Source organism: Phocoena sinus, chromosome 6 (assembly GCF_008692025.1).
Source record: "Phocoena sinus isolate mPhoSin1 chromosome 6, mPhoSin1.pri, whole genome shotgun sequence".
NCBI lineage: Eukaryota > Metazoa > Chordata > Mammalia > Artiodactyla > Phocoenidae > Phocoena > Phocoena sinus.
The window spans coordinates 4,392,564-4,419,393 of record NC_045768.1 but is presented as its reverse complement, the minus strand read 5'-3'; the positions used below and the strand labels follow the sequence as shown (position 1 = coordinate 4,419,393).

At 54.9% G+C, this 26,830-nt stretch overlaps 1 protein-coding gene across 5 annotated transcripts in view; it reads left to right on the top strand.

The window, feature by feature from the left end:
- Nucleotides 1–12,411: 12,411 nt before the first annotated feature.
- The window catches only part of NTNG2 (netrin G2), a 73,530-nt gene continuing 59,111 nt past the window's right edge, over nucleotides 12,412–26,830 (top strand). For all 5 annotated transcript variants that reach the window (XM_032636163.1, XM_032636162.1, XM_032636161.1 and 2 more), the window contains exons 1-2: nucleotides 12,412–12,540; nucleotides 16,152–17,213. In XM_032636163.1, coding sequence (XP_032492054.1) covers nucleotides 17,001–17,213 — 213 coding nt within the window. In that variant the 5' untranslated portion in view covers nucleotides 12,412–12,540; nucleotides 16,152–17,000. The remainder of the gene's footprint in view (nucleotides 12,541–16,151; nucleotides 17,214–26,830) is intronic.

The window sequence follows — 26,830 nt, the reverse complement described above, 5'->3', positions numbered from 1 at the left end:
TCCTCAAACTGTTCTTTCTCACCTCCCCAACTAAAACGTAAGTTCGCTGAGGTCAAGTGGAGGGTCATATCTCTTGGGTGCTCATGGAGCCAGCAGGGTCTGCTTGGTGGTGTCAATCCCTCCTGCCGTGCACCAGCTGGCCCTCGGTCTCTGATTGCTTTTCTTTCTTCCTCCTCCTCTCGTGCACAGGAAATCACGAGGAGGACGGCCGTGGGACACAGGATGAAGAAAACCCAGGTCAGTGGGGCGGGGATGGGGCGGGGCGTGGGGGGGGAGGTGGGGCGACTACCCGACATGGGCCAAGTGCGGCCGCATTTTCTCTTCTCCGTGGCAGGAGTTTCTTGGCGCCCTTGATCTGCCGTGGGAATTCCAGACAGGGTGGGAGATGCACTGTTTTGATTAGTGGTGATGCCAAGTAATACACACATAGACCTCTCCACCTCTTCTCAGAATGCTGAGAAGACCTTTCAGAGTTGTGATGGCCTCCAAGTATACATGGCGAGAGCTGACAGTTGAGACAATTCTATTCGGGAGAGAGAGAGAAAGTGGCAGGGAGAAAGATGGGCTGGGGGTGCGGGAGAGGAGAGAGAGGGAGGGAGAGGAAGCAAGTGTACGCACTAGCAAGAACTAGAAGGAAATTTCATTTTAAATATTCCAGGTAGCAACTATACTGATCCTATTAATCGACGAATTACCCAGCTTCACCCGCGTGCACGGGAGTCCTCACACTTCTCGCTGCTCATCTATTGACGCAGCAAACGTTTATTGAGCACCTACTCTTGCGCTAGGCACCGGGACGGGAAAGCATTCCCAAGTGGAGCTTGTAGTCCAGTGGGGGTGTGGGGGGAGGGGGACCAGTAACAATACAGTGGGGGAGGGCTCCCTAGGAGTGGAAGCGAAGGCTCTAGCGGGAGCTGCGGGGCCCTGGATGCCCCATCATCGTCCTGTATCTGCCTCCCAACACGTCCAAGGTCATTCCCCAGACAAGACACATGGAACAGCCTCAGAGGGTACTTGGATGAACAGCCATCACTTCTTAACACACTGCTAGGGGTCAGCCCTTGGCATAACAGCCCTTTTAATGCTGCCTAGTTTGCTATATCTTTCCTCCTGTTCAGAGATTGAGGGGACTCAGAGAGGTGATGTTTCTCACAAGGAAGATAATGGATGGCAGAATGGGGACTTAAACTTGTTCGCTCCCAAGGTTCTTATCCCTTTAAGACCTCTTCCCATCAGCACCTGCTTCCTTCTGGGACAGCCCCAGGTAGGTAGAGTCTTCTTGAGGAAGGGCAGCGGGGGAAAGAGGAGGGAGGGAGAGGGAAGTCTGGAGTCAAGAACATCCAACATCTCGTGATGCTGAAACTCAAGAGCCCCCTGACTCAGCAGGATATAAATGACCCTGGCTCATCCCTGGAGGGCGACTCGGCCAGGGATGAGAACAACAGAGTTGTATCTACCCGCCCTGCTGCCCGTGGCACCTCATACACCACCTGTCCTCCACTTGTCTCTCCCCATACCTGGCTGGAAGTTTCCTAGAGCAGATGCTGGTCTGTATCTCCAGCCCCCATACAGAGCTCAGCATACAGTAGGCACTCAACAAACAACTGTGGAGTGAATGAATGGATGGCTGGATGGGTAAGTAAACTGACCCCCAAATTTCCCAGAGCATCACTGCTAGTTCGTTTCCCTAATTTATCGTCCAATTGCACCTAATACGTGTTCAATAAACGCAATTTGCTCGGTTCATGTTTAAAATCGCCCTCAGTTAGAAGCATTTCCCAAGCATCTATTTGTGTCTGGTACAGTTCTGGGCTCTCCATGGTGGGGGACAAAGGCTCATCCCCACACTCAGGGGATGAAAAAGGAGAACTACGTGAGGTCCGCCCTGCCTGACCCCTCTCCCAGACAGACATGACAAAACCATCACCAGGCAGCCATAACTAATCAGTCACACCACTGTGTCCTGATGCCCTGGGATCTCGCTCAACACAGCCCTCCAGATGGTCAACATTGCCCACTGGAATTGGCCCCTTCTCTCTGCCCCCCTACACTTCTCCATCCTGGAGTCTACCTGAGAGAGAGCACACAGGGCAGCCAGAGGGACACTCCCTCCTCTATAAGCAGAAGCCCGTGTTTGCTCTGGTTCTAAAATGCGGAGTGGTGGGTGGGCTTGGCTGGGGAGAAGTTTTTGGTGACAGGAGAACACAGGCTCTGAGAGGCCACCGCAACTCTGTGGGTGGGTGCTGCGCTCCAAGGCATCCATGGGACCAGAAATCACCTTCCTGCCCTGCTGTGGGGAGACCCCAAAGTGGCCAATCCAACGAGCTGGACCCTGAGGGCTGCCACCCCTAGAGGACCCTGGGGGACTGGGGAGAACCACGGCGCCCCAAACTCTGGGCTCTGTGTGTATGTGGGGACGTGTGTGATCAGCAGTGATCATGAGAATAATAGACCACCTGTGAGCCAATCAATGCAGGTGCCAGGTGCGTTGTGGGGGGCGGGGGAGGGTGTCTAGAGGGTTCCAAGGAAGGGTCCTGGGTGGGCCGGGAAGCGGATGGCGGGAGTTCCTCCAGGGCTCAGGACAGGTAAATGCACGAAACATGTCAATATTTCAACAATCGGCACCCAGTTGAACAGAAGCAGGCCCTGCGTGGGGATGCCTCATGCTAAGAGGGTCTTTCTGGAAACGGTCCTGTCACATCTGGCCAAGGAGTTCCTGTCTGTGCCCAAGACCCCACAAGCACAGAGTAGTTGCCGAGCACGTGTGGGCCCTTAAGCTGCAAAGGCAGGCCTCCACGCCGTGTGCTATAAAGGCATTTCTGGAGTCATCTCAGGCCCCTTTACCTGCCGCCACCTCTGCGTCCCCCGTGGCCATGCTTGGGTCTCACCTGTGCGTGCACGAGGCGTGTTAAGTCAGGCTTCTAACAAGCCCGCTCCTGACGCATGTCTCCCCTCTCCTTAGGGACTTGTCACTCTGTTGACCGTTCGAGGAAACATTTGTAGTGGGAGAGCTCAGACTCCTGAGTAGGGAGGCTGGCGGTTCATCTGAAAATGTTAGGGCTGGAAGGACCCTAGGGCATCACCAGGTCAACCCCCGTCACTTGACAGTGAAGACCCTGAGGCCTAGAGAGGGGGAGCCGGGGCTCAGTCAGGGTCCCCAAAAGTTCCTGGGGGACAGAACTGCAGAGAGAATCTCCCCAGTGCCCAGTCAAGGGCACTGACTGTGGGGTCAGGCGGGTCTGGGTTTGAGTCCCAGTGCACCATTGGAGCAAGAGGTTTACCTCTCTGAGCCTCAATTTCCCCATATGGAAGGTGGAGGCAGATAAGAGCGCCTCCCCCAGGGTCTGGCACATGGTCTGTTATCAGTCACTGGAGATTTCTTCAAGAAACCCCAGCAGGCTCCCGACTCTGGCCAGCAGCAGTGGCTGTAAGCTAAGGACCAACAGTGGGCCTGGGGGGTAAAGGGGAGGGGCTTGGAAGACAGGGGGTCGTGCCTCCAGCTTTGCTGTAGACCGTGATTTAAGCTCAGAGGATGAACTCAGCTGGGTTGGGGCATGGGGGTACATCACCCAATCTGACTTGAAATTATACTCCCTCTGGCTTCTGGCGTCCCCCTAGCTTAGCCGTCTCGTGAGTTCAAAGCCAAAGGTGGCATCTCCCCTCTGAGGCAGGGCGAGTGCCTCCTGTCCCTAGAGGATCAAAGGGCTTCTCTAGGGGAAGGGAGGGCCTCTAGGGTCAAGGGTCAACTGATTCCGGGCAGCCTGGTCACGCTCGGGGTTCACCACACCCCTCTGAGCTCCCCGCAACCACGATTTCATTTTTTTTTAAAAAAATTCTTATTTGAAGATCTAATAGGCTTTATCCAACAATTTATGAATCCGGCAGCCTCCCATCCAGCAGGTGGAAAAGTGCTCCCCCTGTGGCTTCACGCTGAAATCCTCACAATAGCCCTGTGAGGTGGGTACCATTATTATCTCCGAACCCTGCTCGTGAGTACCACTTTCTGCAAATGCAGCCAAAGCCCCTCACGCGGGGTCTGGACTGTGCCTGGTGTGGCGATGGGGGTGCACCACCGCTTGCTCAGCACCCACCCCACGGACGCCTGGCTCAGGACCTCGTAGGCCCCCGTAGACACTTCCACAGCAGCCAAAGTTGCTTGGTGGTCAGAACTCTGCAGAAGGGTCCCTGCTGAGACGCAGGGCAGTGGCCAGGAAAGGGGTGAGTCTTGACAAGCCACAGAACTGCCCTGTCAGCAAATTCGGTTTCGGGAATTAGCAGGGTCAAGATGAAAGGAAATCTGATACAGAGCTTTTGTTTTTCCAGATTAAAAAGAAAAAAAAAAACTTCTGGGCCTCCTCCATGGGTTGGGATGTTAGAAGCCATGTCCCTCCGACCATCAGATGGATGGTGGGTCAGGAGACCAGGTGGCTAACCTTCCCAGCCCTGCGCGCTCTGCACTTCCCGACCGATGGTGGAAAATGAGTGGGGCGGGACCAGGATGCAGGGGATCTGAGGAGCATCCCCGCGTGAAGACAAAGCCTCATGACGGCCCTGCGGAGCTGAGGAACCTCCCTGGGAATGGGGGCAGCAAGGGTTAAGCATGGCCATCCTAGAGGTCACGGGTGACAGCCGGCAAAGTCAATGGAGGGAGGGAGCAGTGTCAGCTGCGAGCTGTCTCCATCCATTAGGCCAAGTGCCGTTAAGTGAGAAATCGAAGCGGGTTCCCAAGATGGAGAGTCAAACTTGAAGAGCAAGGGTACCCACAGCTGTCTAGAGAGCCCCCATCCTGACGCCCTCCTTTGGGCAGAAAAGACTGACCAAGAGGTTTAAGAAAGAGAGATGCTGTCTCCCAGCACCAGTGCCTGAAAGCCCACCCAGACATGGCTGGTTAGGAGCAGCGCCCCTGCGGCCCCGTTTGGCAGGATCCCAGGTCGCAGGGATCTTAGAATTCAGGGGTTGATGGCAGAGAAATCTGCATGCCAAGGCGGCCTCCACGCGGTGGACAATTTAACAAGGGAATTGTTGCCTGCAACATGGCTCGTGTCAGTGTGTGTGTGACCAGGAAAGAGGGAGTCGGAGGGAATGTCTTTCTGTTTAATTGTTTCTCTCTCTCACTGTGGGTTGTCTTTCAGGATTTCCAGCTGCCTTTGGTTACAGGGCCTCTTGCTTTCAGCCTGCCCATGCAGGCGATCGACTGCTGGGGACTTGGCAAGTTGGTACATGATGGGGACCTGAGTGGGGCTGGGATGCTCAGAAGGCCACTCCCTCTCTGTCAGCTCCCCAGGAGGAGCGAGAGGGAGAAGACAGGTATTTCTATAACTGGGTGAACTGTTTTTGCGATCAGCACACGTCTGAGAGGAAGGCTGCCTTTGCTGCGCCCAGATCACCTGCCTGGCAAGAAAGAAAAATGTTTTCCTCTAGGTGAGGAGTTGGGGTGGGAGGGGTCTGCAGGAGGTGGGAGGGCTGCTTCCTCCCCGTTGGCAGTGTGTCCCTCCCCCGGCCCCCCGCTGGGGCACACCTTCCCCCCACCCCCAGCCCCCTAAGCTGCCCACACACCTGGGGGTGGGCAGGATCCAGATCCTGCAGGGGTGGTTGCGACTCCTTCCTCAGCTCCCCAGATCTCCGGCCTCCCACCCCCATGCTGAGAGCTGGGTGGGATGCAGGTGGAGAAGCAACCTCCCGAGGGCGGATTTGTGAGAAGAGATCCACGGGAGGAGAGCTGGGGCTTGTATCCCCACGTATTTCCCAGACTTGACGAACCCCATTTTCTTTTGACACAGAGTAGTGTCCTCTGCTGGGCCACAGGCTCCCAAAGGGCTCCGGACCCCCCTCATCGCTGGAAGGAGGGTCCCTCACCCAGAACCAACACTGATCAGGCACTTACTACTGCCAGTGTCGGAGGATTTTTACGTGCGTTTCTCCGTGAATCCTCCCCAAACCCCAGGAAGTAGGTGCTATCATTATCCCTGCCTGAGGGGTGAGGAAACTGGGACTCAGGCAGGAGGGAGTCGAGGTCTGGGTCCTCATGAGCCTGGGTCTTATTTTTCTTGGTGCTCATGGTTTGACCTTTCCTTGTCTCCTATCCTGATAACTAGGATTTGCCTCTGCAGTTTTTTTTGTTTTTTTGCGGTACGCGGGCCTCTCACTGTTGTGGCCTCTCCCGTTGCGGAGCACAGGCTCCGGACACACAGGCTCAGCGGCCATGGCTCACGAGCCCAGCCGCTCCGCGGCATGTGGGATCTTCCCGGACCGGGGCACGAACCCGCGTCCCCTGCGTCGGCAGGCGAACTCTCAACCACTGCGCCACCAGGGAAGCCCGCCTCTGCAGCTATTTTAGTCTGTCCAGTGTTTTTTGGCAACATGGCCAGGCTGGCACACTTACGCTGGGCCGACACACGGGCTCATGTACATGTGTGCGTGCAGACACACACACACACGAACATCCGTACACATAAATGCTCACACTTCCCCAGACTCCACCGCCTCCCTGACTCCGCCTGACAGTGTCTAACACATAGTAGGTGCTTAGTAAACCTCTGTGGGCTGCACAGGCAGCTTGACACTTGCGACATGGATAATCTATTAGAATTGCCACACTCCAAAGGCAGGACCCAGTGGTTTTGTCGCCATTTGCATCCCTGGGTGCTGGCGCACAGTAGGTGCCCTGCAGGGTGATGTCCCCCGAGATCTAAGCTGGCAGGCTCAGGGTAGTGACCAGCCCCACTGCGAGAGGGAAGCCGATGCTGCTCTGCACCCCCATCTCCCAGGCTGAGGAAGCCCAGAGACTCTGGAGTCTACTCGGGAACAGCCGTTGGTTCTGCAGACTGCACTCTGGGCACCCACTGGGCTGAAGCCCTGGCTGTCTGCTGGTCCCCCTGGAAACTCGGTGGGGGGCCTTTCTCTTCGCGGCAGCCACCCCTCCTGAAGCAGCTGAGCAGCTTTGCCCGGAGGACCCGGGGCTCTTCCTCCTGGGCTGAGCTCTCTCCCTGCCCACCTGCCTGGGGCTCAGGAACAGGACAGTCCCTTGTGGAGAGGGAAGGACACCCAGCCTGGCTTGAGAGGATGGGGCAGGGGTGATTCCACAGGCAAAAGTAGGCATCCCAGTGCCACGCCCACCCATTCGACGGAGCCTGTTCTGGTCAGCCAGGAAATCCTTTGCTGTGTGCCGAACCTCTCTGGGACCCTGGGTCTTCTGCTGCCAGGTGGGGTCTGCAATGCCAGCTCTCTCCCAGGATCATCGGGAAGAAAACAATCCTGGAACGATAAGCTTAGGACACAGACCGTACATCAGTGAGCGTGGCCATGAGGCCTGTGTTCAAATACTGCCCCTGCCCCAATCCCTAACTGAATCACCCAGGACAGTGGTCTCATCTGAACAGCGGGGCCGATAAAAGCATCTTTCCCAGGGTGGTGGCACAGCAGAAATGTGAGAACATCAGTAAGTGCTGCGCACAAGGCCTGCTGTGGAATACCAGAGCCACTTTGTGTTAAGCGCTTTCTAGAAGCCAAACAGGTTTCAAGTATTCGCTCATTAAACCCTTACATCAAGCCCAGGGGTTGGGTGCTCTTATGAACCCCATTTTCCAGAGGAGGCAACTGAGGCTGGGTGAGTCCTTTGCCCAAGGTCACACAACTAGGAAATGGTGAGCGGGAGTGTGAGCCCGGGGCTGCTTGATTCTGAAGCCCTGAATCCCAACCGTGGCTATAACACGTGCTCATCTAAGATCTGAAAGGTACCCTCGAGGTCGACTGGTCCACCCATTTTACAGCTGAGAAAACTGAGGCCCAGAGAAGGGAAGAGATTAGCCTAGTCACAGAGCAGCTGCTGCTGGAACCAGACCTACGACTCCCACAGTTACCGCTCACATTTATTGAGCACGTGCTATGTGCCAGCTTTGAAGTGCTGTGCGTGCATCATTGCATGTAAATTTTATAATAACCCTAGGAAGAGAGAGACTTTTATTATTTCCATTTTTCACTCAGGTAAACTGAGGCAGAGAGGGGCAGTAGCTTACTCAAGGTCACGCAGCTAATTGACAGGAAAGGTAGGACCCACACCCAAAGAGTCAAGCTCTAGAGCCCGTCCAGTGCCACGTGTGGCACCAGCTCCCCGCAGAGCCCAAGCTGGCCTTGCCTTGCAGCTGGATCGTAGGCAGACTTACCTGCCAAGGGAGTGGGGTCTGCAGGGTTCCTAGGGCGTGGCCACCACGAGGCAAGGCAGGACGAAGCAGGAGTCCCCAGCTGGGTAGGCACTGCCTGAGCTGGGAGATGGGCACGGAGCTGGGGCTGGCGAGCCCAGTCTGCCCCAAAACCCTTACCTCCTGCCACTGCAAAGACAAGTTTATCCAAAAACATGCAGGCGAGCTAAGAACACGTTTTGCTTTATGAGTCTCTTGTTGTAGGCAGTGCACATCTTGGGAGATGTGTGGATGAAAGGCACCATATAAAATGCAATCAATTATGAATCACCATTACTGAATTAATCACATGTATGATTAACACAGTAATAATAATTAATGCGAGTATGGTCTAGAGATTAGAGCAGAGAACTGGCAGGGAGGAGTCGGGGTGCTTCTGGCAGCCTCTGCCACTACCCGGAGGTGTCACCTTGGGGGAACGCCCTGGGCTTGGATCGTGGTCTCTCTCCTCCTGGCCCTGCCTTGGCCGTACAAGTCAGGGGCCCAGGGTTGCCCCCAAACCCCTAGACGGTCCTGGGGTAGTTCCCAGGGTCTCACCTCCTACTTCCAGCACATCTCAACTGCTCAAGGTCAAGGGGACAAATCAAAATCTTGGTCTGGCATAACTGAGAATGCAGTGAATCAAGTGAACGGCGAGAACATGGTGCTCGTGCCTTTTGAGCCTACACTTGACTCTTTGGTCAGCGGTGTGAGCTCATTTTATCTGTCTGTCTTTTAGTCCGTCTGCATCAGGATTTGCCTTCTCTCAGAAATCCCCGAAGGGGCTGGACCTCATCTGTAACCTCTCATTGCAAAGCTAGTAGATCGCTCTTGAGCGTGACTTTATAATTTCCTGTTATTTTTCTATCCCATCCATGCCTATTCCCTCACTGTAAAGGAGTCAAGTAACACAGAAAGAATATATATGTAATAAAGCATGTCATCCCCCCATCTCCCCTGCTCATACTGTGGTAGCTTTATTTTACATATGTGTATATATATGTATAGGTACATACGTATCTTTATATGCATATATCCCCTTTGTTTAAAAAACACAGATGGAACAAAATTACATGCATTATTCTGCAGTTGCTTTTTTGATAATAGATTCCACATACACAACTGGAATTAAAACTGCAGTGGAGCCAATATCCCACCAGTGAAGAGGACCATTCGGCTCTGCTGTGAGAGGGGAGCCAGCAATTAATTATCTGCGGGGGAGACTCATTAACACTTTCCTGCCCCTGGTGCTCAGCTTCTTGTCATTGCTGGGGAAAGGTCATTTGTCATAAGATACCTTAATGAAATTTAAAAACGAACATCCCTTGACCACCTGGTCCCTACATGGCTGGAATCCTATTTGTTTCCCATCTTGGAAAAGAAGCACTTTATTAGTCACTTGAGAGAGATGCTGTCTCCCGGAGGTTGCTATGGCCTGCTGTCAACTCGGGATCACCGCGCAGGGACTACCTTCTGGGGTAACTCCCCTCATTACGCAGATGGAGAAACTGAGGCTAAGAGCGGGGAAGTAATGGCCCCAGGCCACATAGCTAGTAGGGGCTGAGCCACAAAAAGCCCATTATTCTGACTCTCGGGTCAGCGCTCTTTCCACGATTCCATAATTTCCGGGATCTGGAAATGGGGAGACCAGAAGACAGGTTGGGGAATGGGTCTCTGAAAATGCCAGTCAGCATCAGCTCGCAGGCGAGGCGGGAAGTGCTGGGGAGAGGAGGGCTGCAGAGGCGGTTTAAACATTGTTTCCGTGGCATGTAGCTTTGCACATGGGTCACTTAAACCATCTGGGAAATAACAGGAATACGCCCTGGGTCCCTCCACTGTGTTTAGGTGAACCACAAATCAGAAGCACCCTCCGCCATGTCCCGTTGGCTGTCCTGACAGCATCCAGTCTCGGTGATGATGGAGGAGCAAGGCGTTTCCCGGGAATTGATGGCCCTGCCTGGGGGTGACAGCAGGCTGCGGGCCTACCCAGGTCATCACTCACCCTGCCTGCGTGGGAGCCCCCCACTGTGCCCTTCACTACTGCCTGCGGGCCAAATGCTTGAAAGTCAAATTGCTGAGATGTGTTCTTCTCCTCCAGGGAGCTTTCTCCTACTGGATGCTTTGAGGCCCCGGGACCAGGTAAGCAGGGGCTGGCTTGCAGCTGCTCTCCTGGACAGCTTTGCATGTGTTGGAGGAGAGGGGATCTCTAGTGGGAGGGATCTGAGAGCACTGCAGGAGGAGGCACTCGATGGCCTTTTTGTGACCGCTCTTTGGAGAAGGAAAGACTCACCATTCACATCTCACAGGTGGGGAAACTGAGGCCCAGAAACAATCTGTGCTGTGCCCCAAGTTACCCAGCAAGTCAGTAGGTGGCACCACCGGGAAGCCCAAGAGCCCTGCACCCCAGGCCAGAGTCTTCCTCAGCTGTGTGACCTTGGGCAAGTTACTTAACATCTCGAAGCTTCATCTATAACTTGGGACTCTGCTAACAGGAGTTAAGTCACAGGTCTCCTGGGAGGAATCAGTGGATAATACACATAAGGTGGTTTGCATGGATCCTGGCATAAAGCAGGTATTCAATAAAAGTCAAATTATTATTATTATTAAAACAGATGACAGTCTTTAATTCCGTGTCCTCTGCCTGCTCCGTGACGACAGTCTAAACGTTATTCAGAAATACAGCCCCCTCTGCAAGCTTAGGGGGGGCCCAAAGCAGGGGAGGGTTAAGGTGGAGGTAAGAGGTGGCAGAGGGTGTGGCACTCAGGGCCACATCTTTTGCTCTTCTTCCTGACACCCTCTGTGACCTTGGACCTTGGACCAGTCTCTCTCTCTCTCTCTCTCTCTCTCTCTCTCTCTCTCTCTCTCCCTGTCCTCAGGCTCTTTGTTCTTGATGCACCAAATGACTGCGCTGGCTGCCTGAGCGCTGCAGTGAGAACCCACCCCCAGGAAGCCAGGAGCACCTGAAAACCACAGGTCTCCCCTGGAAGATGGAGGAAGCTCTCCCCACAGGCCTGGGAGGCAGCCTGGAAAGAAACCTCCAGGGGGTTGAAGAGCCCAGGGCTGCCCAGTGTGCCCAGCTCCCTGGCCTCTGCCCTGGGCTCTGCAGGAGTCCTCGCACGGGCTCCTCCCAGGCTTACCAGGGAGTGAGGCCTCTCCTGCCCCCCTACTCCGCACTCCCTCCGGAGCTGGCTTGGCTTCGTCAAAAGCAGGGCCCATCAGGGTGGAGGCGGCGATGTGTCAGCTGGTATTCAGGCTCTGGTTGTGTGCTCAGATCGCTCCCTCCCCATCTCCCCCAATCCACCCACCCACCCTTTTACCCACTGCTTGGGGCCTTCTGGGTGGCAGCACTTCCCAGAGGGAGACCGAGCTGCAGCCTTGAGCCCTTGGCTGTTGGGGGGTGGGCGGACTGACTCACTTGGCCCCCTCCCTGGGGCCGATGGGGCAGCTCCCACACCCATGGGCGCTGGCAGCCGGTCAGGCCCCTGGGTTTCGGAAAAGGAAGCCGCAGCCCCGCGGCGCCTGACCCGAGCTGGCTGACGATGCGCTCTGCGCGCCAGGACCCGCTGGCCCCCGGGCCGGGAGGAGATGTTTAGGCTGCGACCCCCCAGAGCAGGCTCGCTCCCGCGGCCGCCCGCTGGGGCCACCCTGGCCGCGGGCCCGCCGGGACGCCCCTGCTCGCAGAGCCCCTCCCCGGGCCGTGGCGCGTCCCCCGATTCTCGCAGTATTTCCTTCCTGCACCTTTAAGAAGACCGTTGCTCCGTGGTGGGATGGTGTGTTAAAGCCACACAGAGGAAGTTACGCAGCCCGGATCAGACCGAGAGATAAAAGCCCCGATGGTGATCGTGAGTGATGGCAAGAGGATTTAGCCTCGGCATTAACTTGGAGCGGAGTGCAGGGGGGCAGTGAAACGCCCCGCCATCTGGCCCGCGCCGCGCCGGGGGCATGCCCCGGCGCCCCGACGAGCAGCCGCGAAGCCCACCCGGGCCGGGGGCTGCCCGGTGCCCGAGCGCGGGTCCCCTCCGAGCCGCCCAGGGGGCCCCAAAAGTTTGCACTTGTTAGCGGCGACCTCCCGCTCGGCCGGGGCGGGCGATGCGGGCGGCTGGGGCGGGCCCCTCCCCCGGCCCGCGTCTCCGGGACGGCTGCGGGCGGCCCCCCCGGCGGCCGGAGGGCTCCCCAGCCCCGATCTGACGGCCGCGGCGGCGGCGGCCACAGCGGCAGCGGGAGCAGCGCGGGGAAGCAGAACCGGCTCGCAGCCCTCGGCCCTCGCCCCACCCAGCGCCAGCCAGACGGGGGAGGCGGAGCGCCGAGGGTGGCGGTCCTCGGCCTCCCGGGTCTCCGCTCCGGGAAGCCGCTCCGAGCCGGGGTAAGGCTGGAGGGGAGAGCCCGGGAGGCGAGCGGGGGGGGCGGGGTGGGGGGAGAGACGCTGCAGCTTTGCCAGGCTGGTTTCATTTTTAAAGGGCTTCGGTGACCATGCAGGCTTTCCCGCGGCCCAGGAGCCACTTAAGGCGGCCCAGCAAAGGCTCGGATGCAAAAGTTATTTGGTGGCGGCCGTTACTAGCGGAGGACTGGAGTCGCTTGGAGAGGGGTGTGTGAGTGTGCATTTGTAGCAGCATCTTAAAGGAGTAGCTTGTCTTCCTGGCTGGCTTTTTCCCACCAGGGTCTTTTTCCATCGTTTGTGAGAGTGAGTGGCGGGGATGGGTGTTACCAGAATGCCTGGATGTGTTTGTGAAAAGGAAATGAACCCTTCTCGCGCGCCATTCCCCTACCCCAATTTAATCGCCACCCCAATTCCTCCCATCCCCTTCCCCTCTCTGAAAACTGGGTATGTGTGAGTTGCACAGAGAAACTCTGTCTTCCAGCGGCGGCTAGAAACTTCTTTCCGTGCCCTGGAGGGGTGGGCTAATGGGGAGGGTTATGTGCCTGGACCGGCTTGGGGACAGCGTGGAGTCGAACCTCCAGCTGGGTGGCACGCAGATGGTGGGAGCAGAGGCCGCGGGAAGGCGGGAAGAGGACCGTGGACTCGCGGCGTCCGCGGGCTCCGAAGTAAGTTGTCCGCCTGGGCTGGGGGCGGCAGCGCTGGGGAAAAGGGTGCAACGAATTCCCCGGCGCTTTGCTGGCGTCTTCTAAGTAAGGGAGGCGGTGCCAGGTGTGGGTGCACCCTCGGTGCCCGCCGGGCCTTTTTGAAAGGCGTGATTATTAATTGCTCCTGTGGCTTGCACTCAACTTCGGGAAGACAAAAAGCAACTGCGGGATTGCCAGGCGCGTCCCCGTGCGATGTCCGCCGTTTGCAGCCCACCCGAAGCACGGACTCCGAACCCTTGGCGTCCAAGGCTGGGAGCTGACCCCCATCTCCACACCCCCCCTCCCCCCGGCCCCAGCCGCCCAGCCGAGGCCTCCTCCTCGCGCCCCACCCCCCGCGCTCAACTCTTCGGGGCTGTCTGGGCGCTGAGAGGGCGTGGGGGGCGCCCGGGAGCCCAAGAAGGCTCCCATACCGGGGCTGGGGGCACCGGGGCCGCCGGAAATGGGATGCTCACTCGTGCGGCCGCGTTGAGCGGGGCCCCTACTGGACCGGCGCGGGGTGAGGGAGGTTTAGGGTTGGGAGGATGGGGTGGGACTGGAAGGTGATCGCGACCGGGAGCGGGCTCCCCTTTCCTTCCTGGCTCCCAGCACCCTCCCTGAAGGCAGATATCACCCCCCTCGACTGTCTCCGCTGGGAAAGGAGAAGAAACTTGGGGGTGGGCTGGGTCCTGGGAGAAGCCCCCAGCGCCCCCTCTCCAGGGACCACCCCCCCCCCCCCGGGGCTCCGCGTCCACCAAGGCAAGTTTCCCACGAGGCGAGGGCGCAGCCGGCAACTCCGGGAGGAGCCTGCTTCCAGCCCAGCCAGCTCGAGAGGCGCTAATTCAATAAGACAGAAAAATCTGAGTTCAGAAATCCTGGTAAAATCTAATTTTCGGGTTTTAATAACCTGGCTTTCAGCCCCCCTCGGTTCCTGAGGACTCTTAAAAGAAAATAAAGCGCATTGATTCTATTTGTTTCTGGGAGCTGTAGTTTCTTAATAATATCAGGTGAAGATTTATTTTCCAAGGAGTAAACTATCCACCGGGATACAACCTCTTACTCTGAAATTTCCCACACTGGCTTCTCACTCCGTGCTTCCCTCCTCGCTGTTCCGAAGACTCTTGCATCTCTCCCCCTCCCTTTTTTTCTGTTTGGCAAAAACTGACTGTAACGTTCTCAAGCTGAGCTCACAATTCCCTTACGATGCCAGCAACGCCCAACTGATTGACTAGTTGTAAACACATCCATTACCCCCCCACCCCCCCACCGCAGATTTTGATGTTGTTGGCTCCCCCACCCCATTTTCCAGGGAATGCATGGCATTTAAGCCTGCAGAACTGCAAAGCAATGAATAGGCTTGCGAGGCGCGCTGCCCCTTCGATCTCGCGGGCCTCCTGGCCTCTGGGCCTCACTGCCTCCCCACACCCGCCTGCGTCCAGTGCGGTCCAGGCCGGAGGCAGCACTCTGGTCCTGCAGACGAAGGAAGCCCGTGTCCGGGCGCACCCTGCGAGCCGCAGTCGGGCGCCCTACCTGGGAGTGAACAGTTAGGAGCCCGCGGCTGGAAGAATGAGTGAGGAATGTGCTGTTTTCTGGGCAGCGCGAAGCTCAGACAGAGGCATCCAAACCTTTGCCGGCCGCGCTATCTTATTTTTACTACATTTTCTCAGGTTGTAAAAATAGTCTCCAGGCGGGTTCTTTCTGAGAGTTTTGTAGCAAGGAGCACATTCAAGGCCGGACAGGCTCTGTAACACTGTTTCTCTTTAAACAGCCAGAGGTGAGATGTGAAAATGTGTCCCCCTCGGCTCGTTCATCTGCATCAAGAGCCCTTCAGCCAGAGAGAGGGGCAGGGGCTGCCTTAATGCAGATTTATGATGCCCCCAGCCTGGAGCTTTGGGGCAGAGGCTGGGGACTTCTCCTGGGGAGGTGCGGAGAGGCCAGCCCCCCATTTGGACAATGTCCCCCCACTCCGGTTTGTCATTTTTGGCAGGAGTGCGTTTGTGTCTGGAGAATGGAGGTTCACGGAAACGTAGTGGACCTTCTAGGTACAATGGCTGAAGAGTCAGCAGTTTGGGAATTTACATGCAATGATTGTAGACATAATAACCAGAATTAATAACAGACGCGCTTCTGCTGTGGCTCATTGCAGTAACCTTTGCCCTATTGGCTAGCATTTTTTGGCCAGATCCCACACTGGGGACCAAATTCTCCTGGTGATATATCAGGTGTCCTGGAACACCCCGCACTACTGGAGTCGTGCTTTTCGCAATGTAACATTCATCTTAGTTATGTCTATTTAGGGCTTTTAAATAATTACCGGTAGCTTAAAATAGTAAAGCAATAATCATAATGGTGACCTGTTTCTAAACATACCCTCTAAGGGATGATTGCAAAATTTTGGCCTTGATTGGAAAAAGCGAATATGACAAATCACTGTCACTTCCGTCCAAGTCTTCAACATCCCTAGTTTCTTACAGTTAAAAACTAAATTCACCATTTCAGAATTTTGGAGATATATCTACTGGCACCCAGTTCGTAATTGTCGGCCCACGCATGGACCATTCTTAATCTGAACCTGTCCTCACAGCCTCATCGGCACCTGTAATTACAGCCTCATCCACGGTTTTGACGTTTTGACTTGTCAGTCTCGGCTCCTGGGGCTGCTTTAGAAAGTCACTGACCCCAAACAGGGGCACTTCTGCTGACCCCAACACCCCCATAAATATGGAGAAAGCGCATCACCTTTTAAATAATGTGCCCCATCCCCAAATGTGCATCTCCTATATTAACAAAAATAACCCAGTTTCCTCGGGACACCTTGCTGATAATGCAGCCTCATTTTTTGCACATTTTGCCAGAGAGCTTTTGTTCTTATACATCTTTACTCTCCCCCCTCTTTCTCTATTTAATTTGTTGCAGGTGTTGTTGCTAACGAGCTCTCTCTCCTCCCTTCTTACAATGAAAGACATGCCAGACCCCGGGTACCTGGATGGATTGGGAGCTGAAGTCTCAGAAACTTCCTAATAAGTTGCCCATGGCTACCAGCCAAGGTCAGCTGGTTCCCATTAGCGCCTGTCCCCACCAAAGACGAGCCAAATAAGTTGCTCCCCAGTTAACACCTCAGTCGCTTTTTTTATGCTGCAGTCCAGCTGCACTATTGTTGTCACTTCAAGCCCATATGAAAAGAAATCTCTTTTATTGGTCCAAAATGCCAAGTCCAATCCCATAGAGGGAACGTGTTTGCAGCAAACAGGTACACCTCCTGATTTTACTTTATCTTTACAACGCAGGCCGGAGGGTTGTTTTGCACTTGTGCTGAGCGCACATCACACGTTCAGGGCCCTTTAAAGACCTGGGTTGATTGGAAGGACCAAAATTAAAAGCAATCTGATCCGGCCTCACGCCAGATCCCTGCGGATTTTCTCCCTATCCCATTTCCATCCACCGTCACAATTTGAGAGTCTGCCTGATTTGATCAGATTCCCCTCTGGGAGAGGTGTGATGCCAAGGTTAGGAGGACGCCAAGTTGTGGGCAACTTCTCGATCTGCCCATCAGCAGTCTGAGAAACGCTGGCTCTGAGTTTTCCACATCGGCCTCTTGGAAAAAACAAGTTCCTCGCTGTTTGCAACCTGGCAGAGTCCCTGGGACGTCCGGCCTCCGTCGCCTGGTAGATGTGGCTTTTCCATGCTGAGGTGGCGAGGCCCTCCTGACCCAGTCGCCACCTCTCCGGTCCCTCTCTGGGCCTCGCCCCTGGGGACTGCGCCGCCATGCTGCACCTGCTGGCCCTTTTCCTGCACTGCCTCCCGCTGGCCTCTGGGGACTACGACATCTGCAAATCCTGGGTGACCACGGATGAAGGCCCCACCTGGGAGTTCTATGCCTGCCAGCCCAAGGTGATGCGCCTGAAGGACTATGTCAAGGTGAAGGTGGAGCCCTCCGGCATCACGTGCGGAGACCCCCCTGAGAGATTCTGCTCCCACGTAAGTCAGCCCCACCCCGCCGTTCTGTTCGCTCAGGCCAAGTGGGTGGGGGTCTGGGCCGGACCCTGGGGGTGGGTGAGCAGAGCAGGAGGACCAAGACGCAAGGTTGACTCTCCTGCATGTAGGTTTGGGATCAGGTCTCTGACCCACCTTGGAAACGTGCCAAAGCAAAGGCGGCCCCGAGGATGCTGGGGGTCACGTGACATGGTTCTTTGGGGTGGGGAAATTCTTGGCCAGGTGATCACTAGATCCTCTCCTCTTGGGAAAACCACAGTACCAGTCAGTTCCCCAGCCTTGCAGATAAGCCCCGCCTCTCTGGTAGGAAGTCAGCATCTGGGCGAGCCAGCAGAGTACTATTTGCAGCGTTGCACTCTGACCTCCCTCGGTTCGTCCCTTTGTGGCACCACCTCCTATTCCACCCAATCCAATCCGGCAAACAGATTTGCCGAGCGAGGGAACGCCGAGCACCGAGGTGGCGCCTTGCAGGGGAAGGTTTGATGGCAGCGCAGAGGGGATTCGTAAGGGAGGACGGAAGGGGTCAGAGCAGGGCGGGTGGTGTGGCTGGTGCCATTTCTGATTCCACCCCTATGTGCAGTGACCACAGTCGCTGGGTAAGTCAGGGGGGAGGCAGGCTTTCAGGCGTTGTCACCTGAGTCCCTAGTTAGAGGAAGTTGGAGTCTTAGAGCCACGGAGAACATCAGTACTCAAGTAACATTAACAACAACGATAGTAATAGCGGGGGTCGTTTGTGCAAAAGCCCCTGAGTGTGGAGGCTACGAGCTCAATACGAGTCGTTCCACGGAGTCCTCCACTCAGCTGAGCTGGGCTGATCCTGTGTCGTACAAAGTAGGAGTCTCAGGGGGTGAGCTCTGGACCAGTGGCATCTCTGGGCCACTACTCCGTCACCTGTAAAGTGTGTACGCTAATAGCACACACTCAAGTCGTTGTAAGGAATAAGTGAGCTAATGCACCCTAAAATGCTCAGACTAGGGTCTGGCACAGAGCAAGTGCCCCTAGGTGTTAGCTATTGTCATTCCCATTGTACAGATGGAGAAACTGAGGTCCAGAGCCACAGCCCAGGAAGTGATGCAGCTATGATTTGAGTGTCTGGCTCCAGAGCCACTGAGCTAATCTACCTCCCGAGAGACACCTTCCCACCGGGCAGAGCCCCGGGTCGGGCGGGAGACTGGACAGGGCAGCCAGGCTGCAGGAGCCACAGGAAGGGCTCAGTGTCATCCTCGGGTGGCTGCTGCCTTCACGTGTCCTGCGGGGAGGCTCCAGGTCTCTGGGCTTATGGCTGGACTGAGCCGGTGTCCCCACTCGGCTCCTGAGGGGGCCTCAGTCCCGTGGGGCGCTTGGGTCCTATCCTAGAGCAGTCAGCCCGGGAAGGTAGGTTCCCACTTGGATGGTCAGCAGTCAGGAGGCTGTCGCTGTGGGTGGTGGCTGGGCTGGGGGGGAGCTAGCTGGGGAGAGAGAGAGGGAGGGAGGAGAAAGCAGCAAAGGGCCAGGAGCCAGGGACTGGAGAGTCCCACTGCACTGAGGACCCCAGGGCTTTGCTGGCTCAGGGACAGGCAAGGGGGCTGGCCCCTGAAGGTCAGGGCCAAGGACAGCACCGGGGGAGCCCAGCTCTGAGTCCACATCTGAAGCTGGCTGCCCACCCCAGCTCATGTAAGGACTTCTCCACACACTCCCTGAGCAGAGTCAACCGCTGCCTCTTGTATTCAGAGTCTTGACTGTATTTCTTCTTTTGAATATTAATCGTCTTAATGTGCTGGGGGCGGGGCCGTGGGGCGGGGTGCCTAAATCATAAATCACTGGACCAGCTTCTGGTCAAGGCTTGAGGGCTGGAGATGACCATCAAATGCAAGTCTGAGGCCCTCTCCTGGCCAAAGCTGGCTCAGGAGGCCCTTGGCCCCGGGCCTCCGCCCTGCCCCCACTCTCACACACAGAGAACCCAGCGCAGCTGCCGGGGTGGAGTGGTCACCCCGCCACAGTCCTGATGCCACCCAGCATGGGTCCTTGAGCTGTGCAAGGAGCATTCATGCCCTTCCTGTCCTCTCCTGGGAAGACCTGTGGAGAGGGGGCAGGGGAGGAACAGCATCTCCTTCGGTGTCCTGACACCTGTCTGATGGACTTAAATATTTCATGATGGGCTGCCATCCGGCTCTGCCCTTGATTACAGATGTGCAGCCAACGAGGATGGGGAGGCTGCCTAGGCTGGCTTCTGCAGGGAGGAGGGGGTCACATCCAGATGGACTCAAACCCCCACCCCACCCCGCTGTTTATTGCAGCTTCCCTAAGCAGGTTCTGTGCATGTCTCATTAAATCATCTCTAGGATGCTCTGAGGTGGGGACTCTTCTAATCCCATTGTAGGGATTAGAAAGCGTTGGCTAAATCCCGCCAAGGTCACTCGGTCTAGAGGGCAGGCTGGGAACTTGTACGTGGCCAGGACCCATGCTTATGCACCCGACGGCCCAGCCTGCCCTCTCTGAGCTTCGGTGAAGCAGAGATGATGGTGTAGGCAAGTCACAGTGCCAGTGGAAAGACGCAGCCCGGCCATGGGTGTCCTGGCACGTAGTAGGTACTCAATGTGTGGTAGCTGTTATTTGCTTACCATTGTGGCTATTATGTCCTTGGTTGTGTCCGGGCCTTTGTCTCTTTGCCTCTCTCCAGCCTTGGGGACACCACGCCCTGTATTCCTGGTCTCAGGGCAGCAGGTGGTGGACGTGTGCTCAGGAAGCGTTCACTCCTCTAGCCATGGCCGGTGGCGCCACTAGGGGGCGCCCTAGTGGTACCCAGGTGGACCTCTGCCCCCTTAGCCTTACAATAGCCCAGTGGGTCCCTGTTTCCTGGCACCCCTCCTGCGGTGAGTGCTGGGCCTGTCCTAACATCCACCCAAACGGAGCATGAGCCCTGGGGCACCCTGAGGTTGCAAGAGGGGCCACGGAACGACGGCCCCTTTCAGACTTCAGTGTGCAGACCCTCTCCCCCCTCGCCCCCCACCCCCCCGGACTTGTGTAGTTCCGCAAGGCCACCTGAGAACTGAATTGTAAATTCCAGCCTGGGGAGGAAGGCGAGTGGGGAGGAAGACCAAGATAAATGAACAAGAAACCTATTGGCTCCAAATGCACAATGAGAATTAATAGGGCTGAGCTCTCAACCAAGGATTCTTGGGCAAGGGCGAAATTTCAATGAGGGCTGCGGGAGAAGGCGGGCGGCCTCCCACCCCTGACTCCCAGGGCCTGGTTGGAGAGGGCCAGCCTTCTGAGAAGGAGGGAAAGGCAGCGCCCGCAAGGGCTTCTCAGCCCCTAGCAGGACCCCTTTGGGATGGGGAGGGCACTGTTGGGTTAGGGGAGCAGCCCCGCAGAGCTTCGAAAGAGCGGTCGCCGGCCAGCTGCCTGCACTGCCGTGAAAGGAAGGGGGAAACCCTGTCCTCATGCCTTGAGCCTCAGGAGAGAGACGGTGAGAAAAGAGGGTGGGGGGCATAGACCAGGCAGGTGGTGTTTAGAATGATCCTACAGCTAGCTACACACTGCTGCCCAAAGTGTAGTCCCTGGACTCACCTTGTTAGAAATGCAGACCCCTGGGCCCCGCCCCAGACCCGCTGAGCCAAAAGCTGCATTTTAACGAGAAGTCCAGGTAATTCGGATGCACTCGGGGAATGCTCTGAGGAACGCTGCTCTACGTGATCTGTCAGTGATGGGTGATACTTATTATTGATGATGGGCAGACAGGAGGCCTGTGGTTGCCACGGGACCTTTGCAGGGTAAGGAGGTGTCGCCACTGCTGAAGGAGGAAAGCAGAGAGCAGGAGGGGTGGAGGTCCCAGGGGTGAGGGGTGAAGCTGGGAGCTCAGATTCCTGAATGTGGGAGACCTGGCGGAAGGTTCCAGAAAAGTGGTGTGCTATCCCGACAAGAGCCACAGGCCTGGAATCTGAAGACCGGAGCTTGCGTCCCAGCTTTGCTGCTTGTGGGCTGGGTGATCTGGGGCAAGTCTTTCAATTTTCTGAGCCTCAGTTTCCCCACGTAATGGGACATGGCTGCCTTGCCCCCCCCCCCCCACGACTTCCTGGGAGAAGGAAGTGCCTTTCAGAATATCTGAAAGCGCTTAAAGAGTGCAAGTTCTCTTCTAGGGTGAGGCTTTGATAGTGTCGTTGATCCAGTCTTGAGCATCTTGCTTTTTCCACGGTGAAATAGCTGAACATGAAATGTTTCATCTAAGGAGACTCGAGCACACAGAGGCGCCTGGGTCTTGGTGCACACACAGGTAAACCCAGAGATGGTCATGAAGGCGCATCTTAGAGCACACGTCTTCCTCAGAACCTGCTTTGCCTTCTCTGCGCCTCCGTATACCCAGACGCAGAGCAAAGGGCCCCATCCCTACCCCATGGGGTCTGCTGGGCTGATGACTGCAGAGGACAGGTGGGTCCCGGGGGCCTCAAGCCCCTCCCCACCATGACACCGAACACCACGTGCAGAATCAAGGTCACAGATGCCGCGCCTCCTGCCAGACCTTGATGTTCACGAAACGTTTCCATCCAGCAGCACTGAGCTCACCAGCCCACTGGCTCGGGTCTTCTTTCCCCTCTGTGTTCTGCCCCCAAACCCACAGAGGACAGCCTGGGGAACACCCTTCCCCACCCCTCCCTCCTCTCCCCGTCACAGCCCTCCCGTCCCGTTTCCGGGGCTGACCTCATGCCAGGTACAGCTGTGATGGGACAGTGCAATAACTCCTGCAAATCCCCCCCCGCACCATATGCTCTAGCTCCTCACCACAGGGTTTCCTGCCTCCTTGCCTTGGCCCGTGCTGCCTCCTCCGCCTTCTTTGCTTCCTTCATTTCCGAGGCTTTCGTGTTTACCTAGATTACCTCAGTTTTTGAGGTTCAGGTTGGACCCACCTCCCCCAGGAGGCCGTCCTTGACTCCCTAGCCCAGGTGGATTAGAAGGCCCCATCTGGTCACATCTGTGTCATTGGGCTTACAGACGTGGCCTACTGTTCAGGCTCTAGAGGCAGAGAGGTAGAGGTTGGAATCCCCTGCTGTGTGACCTTTGGCGTGAAGCTTAACCTCTCTGAGTCTCATTTCCTTAAATGGGACTGTTGATGGAATACGCATTTGGAACTGTCATGAGCACAGTGCCTAGAGTCAACGGTCAATCCATGCTCATTATTCTACTCCTGATGTTTGCCTCCCCCTTGGACTGTGAGCTCCCCAGAGGCAGGGCTGCCTTGTTCATCTTTGCATCCCTTCCTCTTGGCTCAGTTAATTCTCAGAAGGCATTTATTTACTGAACCAATGGATGGGTGGGTGGAGGGACAGTGTGATCCAGGAAGGCTTCTCGGAGGAGGAGAGATTGGGGCTGACTCTTACAGGAATAAATGGGTTTCAATCAGGACAGAGGAGGCACCAAAGGCCTCTACTTATCTCCATTTGAGTCCCTGTTCTGTAGGATTTTCAATCAGTTGACACCAGGAGGTCTGCACAGTTCTGTCCTTAAGCAGGAAGTGGTTTTGGAACCTGAGCTTCCCCCAGCCCTTAGTGAAAGCCACTCAGTCTCTTGAAGTGCCCGAGGCAGGGCCCAGCCTGGGACAAGAATAGTTCCGTGCATGACATCTTGTTGCTTGGTACAGTCTCCTTCCTGGGGAGCAGACGAGTGACAGGATGGGAGCAGCACTGCCTCCGAGGGCCGGGCTCACACGACTGAGATCCTGGCCTCTTACTCTTCTTAAGGGAATGAGTTTGGGTCCAGACACTCCATGGAGGGTAGGGGGCAGGGCCTCTGGAGTGCCAGGGGGAAGGGCAATGGCCCGGAGGACACGTCTTTCCAAAGAGTGTCAGAGACTTAGAGGTTCTAGAACTTTTCCCCAGGCTCATCTGCCTCTTCCCTCTCTACATTCCCTGGCCCTGATTTTTCATATATTTTCATTTTTCTCCCTTAATGCATGTATACCACAAGCTGCCTTGTTAAGTCCCACGTGTGACGAGGCAGGGGGTGGATGGACAGGCAGGCCACTCCAGCTGTGGGTGAGAACTTGAGGTTTGGGATGGGGCAAACGGGGGCCCATGCTCATCCCACCCCTTCTGGGTTGTGGGACTTTGGATAAGTCCCTCGTGCTCTGAGCCTCGGTTTTCTCATCTGAAAATTGGGATGATGCTAAACACAATCTCAAAGGAAGGTCGTACGGATGAGATGAGACAAAGCGTGTAGAGCCCTCACCTGGGTGCCTGGCACAAAATGAATGTTTCCCAAAAGGGACTTTTTCCCCCCATCCTAGAATTTAGCATGAGAGACAAAAGGAGTAAAAGTAGAAAATAACAGAAGAGGAGCCTGTTAGCCAAGTGTGTAAGGTGGGGTATAGTCAGCATATGCTGTGGGAGTTCGGGGGGGAAGGCAGGGCACCGGGTTGGTCTGTGTTGGTCTATGACCTTGAAGGGTTGGAGGATTCAGAAGAGTGATGATGAAGCAGAAAGAATCGCAATTGCAGAGATGCAGGTAGGGGTCCGTGTGACATGAGGGGCAGAGCAGTGGGCATGCAGAGGCCTGAGGGAGCCCACAGGGCATGGGATTCCTGAGCCACAGGGCCGAACAGAGCTTGGCAGGCTCAGAGAAGCAGGTTCCCTCACCCTCACTGCCCCAGTAACGGGGTCCAGGCTGCAAAGCTCTGTTCCTGTCCCACAGCCCAGGACCCAGGCTTTCCTGCCTCAGACCTGGCCAGGGCCCACTTGGCCCACGAGGATGCTCAGCTCCTACCTGGAGGGACCGGAGCGATGGGGAAAGTGGGAAATGCAGATGATACATGGGTCTGTTCAGCTTTGGTTCGCAGGTTCTGATTTGTTTTTCATCACAGCGTATTTGCTTAAATCTATGCAAACGTGTTTCTAATTCCCCAAGCACACACCAACTGCTGGCGCTGGTGGGGGGGGCGTGGCGTGTCAGAGTAGCATGAGTGCAGGATGCGAGCGGGGCAGTGCCGGGCCCCGACAGAGTCTCCTCGCTGCTGGGACAGCTCCTTAGCCTCAGTTTCCCCAACTGTGCAACGATGGGGTTTGGCTAGCTTAACCGCTTCGCCCAGCATCCCTGCGTGACTGTAGATACATTCTCGGAGTTTGGTAAAAATCTATGCTGGGGTTCAGTCTTGGTCTCAAACAGACAAAATGAGGGGCTCCAGTGCAGACAGAAGGGTTCCAAGTGCATATCCAGTGCTCAGCACAGCACGAGGCTTTTTTTCAAGTTTAAATCCCTTTATTATAGTAGTCTATTAAAGGAAAATCAAAACAAAGAAAAACAAAGCTGAGGGCTAAAAACATAACGGTACATCACATCGTTTCCCCTTGGTTTCTGCTCCTAAATTCTTTTACAAATTTTTAACGGAGGTATAATTGACATAGAAGACTGTATTAGTTTTAGGTGTACTGTACAACATGATTTGATGTAGGTACTAACTGTGGAAGGATTACCACTGTAGGTTTAGTTAATATCCATCACCACGCACAGTTAAAAGGTTTTTCTTGTGGCGAAGGCATTTAAAAATATTTTTTAATTAAAAGAATTGAGGAGATAGTCACGTAACATGAAATTAACCATTCAATTTTTTAAAGTTGGGGTAAAACATATGACATAAAATTTGCCTTTTGAACCATTTTTAAGTTGAGCATTTAGCACATTCATGATGTTGTGTAACCAGACGGGAAACCCCGTCTCCCTCAGCAGCCACTCCCTGTTCCTCCTTCCCCCAGCCCCTGGCAACCACTAGTCTGCCTTCTGTCTCTCACATTTGCCTATTCCAGACATTTCATATAAACGGAATCGTGCAGGGTGTGACTTTTTGTATCTGGCTTCCTGCACTCAGCATAACGTGCTCGAGCTTCATCCACGTTGTAGCTCGTACCAGTACTTCATTCCTTTTTATGGCCGAATAATATTCCACCGTATGCGCTACCACGTTTTGTTTATCCATTCGCATTTGGGTTGTTTCCACTTTGGGGCTATTATGAATAATATTGTTAGGAACATTTATGTACAAGGTTTTGAGTGGACATATGTTTTCATTCCTCTTGGGTCTATACCTAGGAGTGGAATTGCTGGGTCATATGGTAATTTTATTTTTTGTTTAGTTATTTTTTAAATAAATTTATTTATGTGTCTGTTTATCTTTGGCTGCGTCGGGTCTTCGTTGCTGCGCGCGGGCTTTCTCTCCAGTTGCAGCGAGACGGGGCCACTCTTCGTTGCAGCGTGCAGGCTTCTCATCGCGTTGGCTTCTCTTTGTTGCGGAGCACGGGCTCTAGGCGCACGGGCTTCGGTAGTTGTGGCACGTGGGCTCAGTAGTTGTGGCTCGTGGGCTCTAGAGCACAGGCTCAGTAGTTGTGGCGCACGGGCTTAGCTGCTCCGCGGCATGTGGGACCTTCCGGGACCAGGGCTCGAACCCGTGTCCCCTGCATCGGCAGGCGGATTCTTAACCACTGTGCCACCAGGGGAGCCCCCATATGGTAATTTTAGATTTAAGTTTTTAAGGAGCTGCCGAACGGTTTTCCAGGGCAGCTGCACCATATCACATTCCTACCAGCTCTGTACAAGGGTTCCAGTTTCTCCAGGTCCTTGCCAACGTTTGTCATTTTCCGTCTTTGTTTTTTACTATAATGGCTAACCTGGTTGGTGTGAAGTGGTATCTCATTAGGATTTTGATTTTCATGTCCCTAATGACTAATGATGCTGGATATTATGTGCTTATTGACCATTTATATATCTTCTTGGGAGAAATATATATTCAAGTCTTTTGCCCATTTTTTCATTGGCTTGTCTTTTTGTTGTTGAGTAGTACATGTTTTTTATATATTCTGGATACTAAATCCTTATCAGATACATGATTTGCAAATATTTCCCCCATTCTACAGATAATCTTTCATTCTCTTGATTGTGTCCTTTTAGGCACAATTTCTTTTTTTATTTTAGTGAAGTCTAATTCATCTCTTTTTTCCTTGTGCTTTTGGTGTCATATCTAAGAAATCATTGCTAAATTCAAGCCCACGAGTGCTTACCCCTATGTTTTCTTCTAAGACTTTAATAGTTTTCCCTCTTATAGTTAGATCTTTGATCCATTTTGAGTTAATTTTTGTATATGATGTCAGACAAGCATCCAACTTCAGTCTTTTACATGTGGATATACGCTTTTCCCAACACTACATGTTGAAAAGACTACTCTTTCCCCATGGAACGGTCTTGACACCCTTGTTGAAAATCAGTTGACCATAGACGTATGGGTTTATTTCTGGACTCTCAGATCTATTCCACTGAGGCACTGAGCTGTCTATGTGCGGTATTTCATCTAACGCTCCCAAATATCGCTCATGGTGGAAACAACCTTTATCTTATTGTCCCCATTTTACAGATGAGAAAACTGAGAGTCTAATACTGAGTGGCAAAGTCCAGGCCCAAACTCAGACCCTAGTCACTCAACCTCCCGAGGAGGGAGGAAGTCCAAATGCTCACCCCTCCTCCCTCCCTTTCTCTCCCACCTCCGTCCTTTCCTCCCTCTTTTGCTCCTTTTTTCCTAACTTATCCTTTAAGCTGGGATGTTAACTGTGATTCCCAGAGAAGGGTATCTGGGGAGGGGATGTCAT